The sequence below is a fragment of the Culex quinquefasciatus genome, chromosome 3 (assembly GCF_015732765.1).
Source record: "Culex quinquefasciatus strain JHB chromosome 3, VPISU_Cqui_1.0_pri_paternal, whole genome shotgun sequence".
Classification (NCBI taxonomy): domain Eukaryota; kingdom Metazoa; phylum Arthropoda; class Insecta; order Diptera; family Culicidae; genus Culex; species Culex quinquefasciatus.
In genome coordinates this window covers 89,077,428-89,087,303 of record NC_051863.1, presented here as the reverse complement: position 1 = coordinate 89,087,303, position 9,876 = coordinate 89,077,428, and the positions used below count along the sequence as shown (strand labels likewise).

The 9,876-nt window shown below is 44.0% G+C and overlaps 1 protein-coding gene across 1 annotated transcript; it reads right to left on the bottom strand.

The window, feature by feature from the left end:
- Window positions 1–9,059: 9,059 nt before the first annotated feature.
- LOC119769044 lies at window positions 9,060–9,635 on the bottom strand. Its single transcript, XM_038260934.1, has one exon. It carries the CDS (start codon window positions 9,633–9,635, stop codon window positions 9,060–9,062), a length of 576 nt encoding a protein of 191 aa, XP_038116862.1.
- Between the last annotated feature and the right edge of the window lie 241 nt (window positions 9,636–9,876).

Below are 9,876 nucleotides of genomic sequence, written 5' to 3'. Positions count from 1 at the left end.
GGAAGTGGCGCTATCTAGGCGGATGGTGCACACCCTAGCTCTTTTCAACGTATTTTGGTTTGAATTTTTACACGTTTTTCAGTGCTGTTTGTTCAATGATATACATCTGTTCTCTGTGGTATAATCTGTATCAGACTTGGTTTATGCTGATACAACTTATCGCAGTCCCGGACATTAGGTGGTGTTAGGTGGCCTCGCGCTGCTTCCAATGACCCATTTCAGAATGACAGAGCTCCTTGCGGTCCAATTCCGAGGTCATTGGGCATTGTCCGGCCGCGCCTTTTTTGCACTCTATTTGTAGCTGTAAATCTTACTAAAATGTACTGTACGGTAAAACTAGTCTGCCACTAAGAGCCAAAGGCTCACTGGCAAATAAAACGATTAAACTAACTAAACATAGAGCAAGAACCTGACGGGTCCTCGACCTATCTTTAAACTTCCAATCCCATAAGGCAAAAATGGAATCAGCGTGTATTTAGTGAAGTTCTCCGCAGATATTGAACTGGTAAACGTGTTGACCAGAATATCCAGAGCCGCTACTCTAGAAAGGTTTTCCAGCTGCTTCTTATTAGGTTTTACAGCGTGACGTCACGAGCGCGCACGCACACACATTTTCGCTGAGACACACGTGCAAAAAATGTAAACAGTGCAGCCGAACTGTCAAATTTATTGAACAAGTTTCAAAAATATTTGTTCAAAAATACATTTTTTATTTTTTTTATTTAAAGTTTTCGAAAAAACGATCTTTTTTGGAACAAACCCATAAAACAATCCGGATTGTCCCAGAATCATATGTGGTGGTCAGAGTGTTATCCTCTATCTAGAGGGCGACGAGCGGGAATTCCCGGGAAATCGACCATTTTTAGACATCGCGATTTTTGGAAAAATTGGTTGAGACTCCCGGAAATTTAAAACTTATGAATACCGAAGCAAAATTATATAAACTAATCAGAAAAACGTTTGAAAAATTAGAAATTGTTTTGACACTTGATGTTCAAGTTTGAATAAACCAATGTTTCTCTAATCTTCTTATTCAGAATGTGTAAATTTGAACTTATCGAATATTCCAATAACTATAATTTAAAAAACCCAAAAAATATGCACCCCAAAATTTACCTTAAATCATACATATCAGTTATTGTTTCTATTTATTATTTCTAAGAGGGAAAGTTCAAGATAAGTAAAATTTACACATCCTCTCTCGAGCATAGCAATCCTCTTAATCTAGTTTTTTAAATGCTAATTAAGTTCATTTTTCTGTATCGAGGTAATTTTCTTTTTCGATGTCAATAAGTTATTTTGTGTTTCGCATCAACCTCATTTTTAAATAAAGGTCGGTCTTAAGTTCAATTTTGAAGGAAATTGGACATGTCCGTGATCAAAATTTCGATTAAGATGTTTTTTTCTATCTGTATTGCGCAATTGAAAACAGCCCTATTTTTTTTTTTGAAATTTAACCTCACCATCGTATTCTTCTGCCAATTTTACATAAGAATCACTTATTGACAGAAAGGAATATGTTTCGTTCCAGAGATATCGAATTTTAAAGTTTTGAGTATTTGAGATTTCCTAAATCAGCTTCATTCGCCGCATCTGCTAGAAGCACATAGGCGCGCTGTTCAATAATTATTACCTGGTGTTCTTTCCAGTTTCCAACAGTGTTGTACATAAAATGTTTGTCTAGTTTGCTAATGATAATTTGTAATGAATCTTATTTCAATAAATAACCAGGTAGAAGTTATTGATCAGCGCGCCTGTGTGCTTCCCAAATTGATCGGGTGGTCTGATTTGTACAAAATTCGGGATTCTTGCATGTTTTGATAGTATCAACACTGTTGATTCAACAGCCCTGCCAAATTTGAGCAGGATCGGAGAGGGTAATTTTCAAATGCTGTTCCGCTTCAGATGGAATGACCCTGATTAGAAACACATGTATCACTTTTCTATATAAATTATTAAAACTATTGAAAAAGCTGTGCATCAACTGCATGGCGGACAAGCACAGTCCGGTAAGTTGCAAACAGCGTTCCTGCAAACTCTGCGGAAGAAGACACAACACTCTCCTCCATCGAAACGTTCCTGAGCAAGCGAAGAAGCAGTTCAACAGTACCGCTCGCAGCAATCGTCAACTTCCGGTCAAGGTGAACAAGTTCTACCAAGCACATCAGCCTCTTCTGTCCAAACTCTTGTGACGTCTCGGTCTAACCGGTCTTCCACGCGCTCAGTTTTCCTCTCGACTGCACTCGTCAAAGTCGTCGGGCCAAAGGGTATTTTTTTTGAAATTAAATATGTCTTTATTGAACTTTCTTATAATAATTACATTTCTTTTACATGCTAAGTGGTATGGCTTGATGCTCTTCATCTTTGTTTTATTTTTCGTTTTATTATTAACTGAACACATTTATTTTATTTACTTCAAATTGTTTTACATTATTGCATTGAATAGAATACATTTGGGTACAAAAGAAAAAAATATATACTTTAACAACTAATCCTAACTTAAAACTAAAAAAGTAAATTCATTGAAATATTCAAAATCATTAGAACGAGTAAACTACGAACTGTATTTTAAGATGAATGCTCCAAGGGTTCTTACTTGTTCCTGGCGAGTTTTACACCCACGCAGTGTTGTTGTCATCTCGATGAAAATGTTCAAAAGTCCTTGTGGTGAAAACAAGTCACTACTGCCTTCATCCGTTGATGCTGGTTGGTTTTCCCTCGGTTGTTGACTGAAACCAGGAGGTGTTGTATTCTCTGTAACTTTTTGCCGCTGATTCAATGGCAATGGCTGCAGATTTTTTTTCCGAACAGATCCCGTTCTTGGTGACGCCAAAGCAGGAAAATCCACGTCCGTGAATGTTGGTGGTGTTTTGCGACGATTTGGTTGGTTCCTCGTCGTCGCTTGGTGCCGAATTTTTACAAACTCGGCTCGTTTTAGGCAGCTCCGATTCTTGGTAGAATGGTCGCCGCCGCAATTGAAGCATTTGGCTTAGATGTTCTCGTTGATTGTTTCGCAAGCTTTAGTTTTGTGCTCACCTCCGCAGGTTGCACAACGACTCTTGATGAAACAGTTCCTTCCACCATGTCCAAACTGCAAGCAGTTCGAACATTGCGTCACGTCACGGTGCACTGGACGATAACGTTCCCAAATCACGATGACGTTGAAAATTGCCCGAACTGCTTTCAGCTTAGACGGCGTTGTCGATCCTTTCTCGAGATGAACCAGGTACAGTTGATCACGATACTTGATGTCCTCGTTGTGCCTCGTCATCTTAAAGACTTCGATCACGTTCAACTTAAGAGTTTTTAGCTCTTCTTTCAGCACACTCACATCCATGTCGTACAGTCCACGGAGGACTTGTTTCATGGGGCGTTTACCTGGATCGTCATCTCAAACGTAGTTGTAATCATTTCTGGTAAGTAGCAGAATTTTGAGCGCCCTTGCTCAAACTGCCTGGCTTTGCAGGTAGCCTTTCGGCATTCTTTAGCTTCTTCAAATCTGCCGATCCTGCTGGTGAGGACCGCCTCTTTTTCTTGCCGTGAGGCATTTTTGCACTTTTTAGCAATTTTCAGGAGCTAATATCGAGGAGTACCTCATTGATTGGTGGTCCACAAAGGAATGTGCCAAAGGGTAAAACCGCAGTAGGTAGAGTTCTTCTCGACAATGCTTCTCAACCCAACCTCATGACGGAGCGCTTCCGTCGCATCCTGAATCTGCGGAAAAAAACCAATCAGCACGGATCTGTACGGAGTTGGAGCTGAACGCAAATCAGTTGCCTACTCGGTGGTCACCACCGTGTGTTCCCAATTCAACAAATACCGATCGGTCCTCGAGATTCTCGTCCTCCAAAAGGATAAAACCGATCTCGCGACATCGACATCGAACCCAATCGAAATGGTCATCGGCAGCGAAGTATTCTTCGAGCTTCTGCGCAAGGGACGCATGCGCATCGACGACGACAAGCCAATTCTCCATAATTCCGTATTTTTTTGTCTCGTCTCCGGCGCGTTCCATGGTACCAGCGTATGCAGTCGACTCGTCAGTCATGTTACCACCATGGAAAGTCTGGAGCAGCAAGTCGCACGTTTTGGGAAATCTGCGAGGAAATCTACACGACAACGTTTGATAGTAATTAACTATTCTGAGGTTAAATATGAGACGAGCACATGGAGTCCCTTAGGGGGATTGCCCGGTCCGTGGGGACAAGTGAAGGTCTTCGCGGGAGCTAAGCTGAGGCTACCGGGCGGGTTGCAGTTGGCGGATAGCTACACGCTCTTGCATGTTTACACTGCTGAGCACCCGGACCAACAGCGGGAATCGATCAGGACGTGGTGGAATTCAACTTGGGCAATGTTGTTGTTGTTGTTTTCCCGCAAAAAGCCACACCAGTCCGTTAAACCCTTCCGACAAAGCGAACGAATGCCACTTTAAGCGTTCAAAGGCCCTTACTTCACAAACCCAAATCCAAGATGTGCAGCCATCCGTGTCGAGGGATTCATGACTAGGAGGGTTTAAAACAGCCTAGTCGCTAACGGTAGCCTGTGGGGCAACAGGGCGCACCCCACAGTATTGTAGCCCTTAGCGCACTATGGCAGGGCACTGGCGCGGCGGACGGTGTATTTCCCTAGCGACTTGTGGGATTCGGAACATGTTGACAAATTTAAATAATTACAAGAACGAGGTTTCCGATGCACCGGGTCCTCCTCCCAGCCTGCCTTAGTAGAACCGGCCGTCGCGATGGCACACTGGCTTGAGAGTTCAAAACAGTGCCAGCCGATCGGACCTGTAGTTCCCGCGTTCCCTTTGGAACGCCGGGGAATACAATGACGAACCTGCTAAGGATTCCTCCAAGAGAAAACTCGGTAGAGAGTCAATCGAGGGGTTCCTAAGCGAGTTAGGTGGGGTCAAAGTAATGACCAAAACCGAACGTAGGAGGAGAGCTCCTGACACCGTAGACAGTGTTGAAATACGCGCGCGAGCGCATGTTGAGCTAAGCGACCTACTCAAGGCAAATAGTAGGACTAACGTCCACTTCACCATTGAGGAAGTCGATAAGCTAAACGATTTCATACAAAACGCCGGCAACATCCGGAACGACATCACAAGATCAGGTTTGTCGCTTTCGGTGCTGGCGCGTCATGCGGAGTAGCTCTGGAAGGAGCTGCGATCGAAGTACAATGTCCTCGTAGAGGAGGCTAGTGCGGAGAAAGCGGCGAGGTTGTTGTTGGAGCAAAGGGTGATCACCCTTGAAGCCCATAACGACTCTCATCCTTCCATTGAAGTAGAGGATCAGGTAACCCCTAGTGAGTTCCAAGCGCTACGGGAGCAGAACGCGGCGCTCCAAGCCACGGTTGAGGAATTATCCAAAACCATCACGGAGCTCGCATCTGCTAAGTCTGCATCCGTTCAAGTTGGCTCACCAGCGAAGTGTCCGCACTCCGCGAGCAGAATTTGGCGCTCACCGCCGAGGTTGCAACCCTGAGAGAGACGGCCGTCACACCACCTCCGAGTGAGTCTCAATCAGAGGCCGAATCGACCCTTTTGTTAGAGCTTGCGAAGGCACAGCAAGAAATCCTCTCCCAGCGCAAAGACCTGAAGAGCCTTAAAGAGGAAGAGACCAAGAGAAAATTGGAATCGAAGTCTGGAAAGAACAGAGGCAGAAACCAAGGAAGACAGAAGCAAAAGCAGGCGAAGGGTGGCGTTAAGAACGCAGATCCCAAACCTGCAGTTCCCAACACGTCTTCAGGTAGCCAGGAGCAGGGCTGCGGAGTCGGGTCATTGTTCAAGCGACTCCGACTCCGACTCCGGCTTTCTGAGATTAGCCGACTCCGACTCCGACTCCGGCTCCGGCTTTCAGCTCCAACCGACTCCGACTCCAACTCCGACTCCGGCTTTCTGAGATTAGCCGACTCCGACTCTGACTCCGGCTTTCTAAAAATGGTTGGCTCCGACTCCAACTCCACATATTTTTAAATGTTTCAAAAGTTAGATAGAAAACATTGATAAATAGAATTATTTATTAGTTATTGTAACAGAAATCAAAAAATATCTCCAGTTTTAAAGACATTTTCAGAAGAACAGTTTGGTAAGTTAATTTGGATTTATTTACTTAACCTCAAATTTTCATTAAATTTATTAAAAGCTGAAATATTAATTTGTTATGTTTTGAATGATCATTAAAAGAAAGCTGGCCTTAATGATCGATTTACATTTACATTTGATTTGCTAAGTTTCCTTCCTTACGCTACCTTTCCAAAAATATTTTTTTATATTATTTTATATTTATTTTTTTTTAAATTTAACAGAATGAGAAAAAAATTACCGGTAGAATACTATTTTGAATTTGATTATTTTAAATAATATTTTAAACATACATTGAAATCCTATCATTTTTGTTACACATTTTTTATCTTGAAATTATATTCTGTCCTGAAATCTTGAGATTTGTTTAACGATAATATGCGACAATATCAAAATAGTTTGCCTAAGGATCAACATTCTCAGAATTTAGGAGAGAAATAGTAAACATTAAGATAATTGATATATTTAACATATTCAATGATTATTTAAAAATTAGTTGCAAGTTTTTTTTTTTGATAGGTTTTTGTCAGTTTCAAATATTTTAAGCGCGACACTTTGATTTTTTTTGTACTTTGTTATAAACAAATTGTGTATGTTTTGTTCCAAGTAATAGATTGTAATAATCGTTGATTATTTGTTGGAAGAGTTTTACTGACAGTGATTTTTTTTATTTCCATAAATAGTGATTATTATTTTTTTATCTTTTTATGTACCTAGTAACCTTTTTCCTGAAAATTGATTTACTTAAAACTTCCAAGACATTCGCTATCGGGGTATAAGATGACTGTGTGTGAACTTTTTTCAGAACTGAAAGAACTGAATTAAATTTGTATTGAAAGGGTACATACATATAGGGAAAGGAAGCAGTCAAGAATCAATTAATTCTACTACAAAACCAATATTGTTTTAAATTTTTTGAGTTATGATGATACTACATACTTGGGTAAGAGTGGATTTACAGGTTATCATTTAATGATCATAGATCTCTAAACAAAATGAAAAATGGCAACGCAGCGACTTGAAAAACAATTAAACATATAAGAAGTTTTGTGAATTAAGCGGTTTTATAGCAAATATTGAAAAATAAAAAAAAAACATATTTTTGGTTGAATTTAAGATAACTCCGACTCCGACTCCAACTCCGGCTTAGCAGAAATTTTCGGCTCCGACTCCGACTCCGACTCCAGTTAATAAAATTTAGCCGACTCCGGCTCCGACTCCGACTCCAGCTGATCGAGTTTTGACGACTCCGACTCCGACTCCAGGTCCCCAAAAAGACCCGACTCCGGCTCCGACTCCGACTCCGACTCCACAGCCCTGGAATTCAGGAAATCTAACGGTGAATCACAATCCAGGCTTTGCAGGAAATGGTTGGGGCAGCCTTGGCCATAGCCTCTTGCCCCAATATTAACCCGGTTGAACTGCCTGCCGATGTCGAGGCTGCTGCTGAGGCGCCCGCTACTGCGGAGGAAGCCGGATCCTGTGGTGGAGTCAACTAGTTCGGAGCAACTTGCTTATCCTTCGTGAACTGCTGCTCAGATTGCTGCTGGTCGTCCTTTTGGCCTTTTGGTGATGTTGGGCCACTCAATCTTTTTCCACAGTTCAGTTTCTGTGGTTCAGTTTCGATATAAATTTAACGGCATCATTTTTTGAAACCTTTGCCACTTTTTGCTTTTGTTGTTTGGCGCAACTTAACTGCGCCGTGGACACGTTCCCCGCGGATGTTTCCAAACGCCCATCGTGGGGATCAATTCTGGTGGATTTGAATTTATTTTTTCTATTTCGGCGGTCACTACTGATGTTTTCGTGACTTGGAGTATCTTGTTGATGATGGTGCCAGGTGTTCGACCTTTTGGAGGAGGAGGAAACTTCGATAGAACTTGGAAGCAACGGGAGGACATGTGATTTGATCTCCGTCGTCGCGATTGTAGTGCGTCGTTGCTGGTGCTGCCGCATGATTTGGCTCATGAAGTTCTGCCATTGGAAACGGAACTGATCCAACGTCATCTTCGGCCACCGACGTTGATTTTTTTTTTGCATCGATCAGCAACAACAAAATTATTTCGGTCAGCTGTTGATGTTTACAATCGTTAAGGCTTGATTGTCTCACGCATACACTGACATGACATATGACAGTAATGGGTTTGTATTGGTATGTTTGGGTTGCGCTTCGGCATCAGCTCACCAGGCAGCGCTGGCGTCGTCGTGATTTGGTGGTTTGATTAAGGACGATGGATTTCAAAAATAATTTGTATGGAGAGTCACGTCTGTTTGTCTGTGGTGTTACAATCAAGCCTTTTTTAGTGAAGCGACAAGCTGCCGAGTTTATTGGTCCTCCCTCACACAACCTACAACCACTGAACACCCCGTTCCGCCCCGTTCTGGAGGAGCTACCAAAGTGAAGGATGTTGAGGGTTGCTGATGGTGTTGGTGGTTTTACAATGGTTTGTAGGTTGTGTAGTTTGAGGTGTACAGTTTTGGTCGAAAATATGGTGATTGGGTGCCGAGTTGTTTGAGCCTATCAGTTGTTGACATTGCGTAGGACTGGGTCCATAAACATTGATCCTATTCCCTTCGCTAACAATAAAACTAGCTTTGCTTGGTATGAAGTTAACTTCAGGAGCTTTTGATTGCTGGTAGCTTTCCACAGAAAATTGAGCGTCGGGAACGATGCGGTTGATAGCGGTAGATGAGAAGGATGCTGTTGGTACGGCGTGGATTAGTGCCTGTGGCGCAGTCTGCAGCGGCTGCATAATCAGAGGCGGAGGCGGGGCCTGTATTTGCGGCGGCGGCGAAACCAGAGGCTGGAGCGAGGGCATGGTTTGCAGAGACTGCGAGGAAAGCATGGACTGTCGTGGCATAACCAGAGGCTGGAGCGAAGGCATGGTTTGCGATTGAGGCGGCGCCTGATGCGTGATATGCAGCAGCTGCGAGACCTGCGATTGCGGAAAATCCGCCTGTTGCGACGTAGTACCGACTAGTGACAATTCAGCGGTGGCTTGGTGAGCAGCAAGGGCAGACGGAGCGGCGGCTGGATGAGTGGCCACTGAATGAGCAGCGGCGGCGGTGGCGGCTTGATGCTGAGGTGCGATTGGTGGAGTGGGGCTGGCGGAGCAGCGGCTGGATGAGTGACCGCCGGATGAGTGACCGCCGGATGAGTGACCGCCGGATGAGCGACGGTGGCGGCGGCGGCACTGGCAGCTTGATGGTACTGAGCAACTGGAGCATTGGAGCATTCAGCAGTACGAGCGGCTGCTGTTCGTTCAACATCCAAAGCAGCCGCTTCGAGAGCAGCTTTTGAAGCGACCCGCAGTAAAAGATCGGTGCATTGCTGCTCAGTACTAGGTCTTACCTCAGCGTCTGAAACGTTAGGAACTGAATTACTTGAATCGATCGTTTGGTCAACTGGAACATCAACTCTCAATATTTTGTCTGGTTGAGGTAAAGATGATCTAGAGGAACTGCTGGATCGTGGACATTTGTCACCGTTCATGATGGGTTCGAAGATTTCGGTGATGTTCAGAGGATCGTAGTTTCTGCTGGGAAACTCCATATCGAGGGCAGATGGACGAGCAGCACTGCAGAGGGTCAAATCGTGGGTCCGGAGGGTGGTACACGCGCGAAAGGGGGGGGGGAGTAGTCGATCCGAGCGAGGTACCACTGGGGAGTCTATGACTCGGGGGCTGGCCAACAGGTTTGACGGTATGCCACTTGGCACTCAGCACCACGGTGCTTCGTGCGGCCAGTCCCAACCACTTCACTACACTTCACTGCAGGTTCTTGTTCTTGCACCA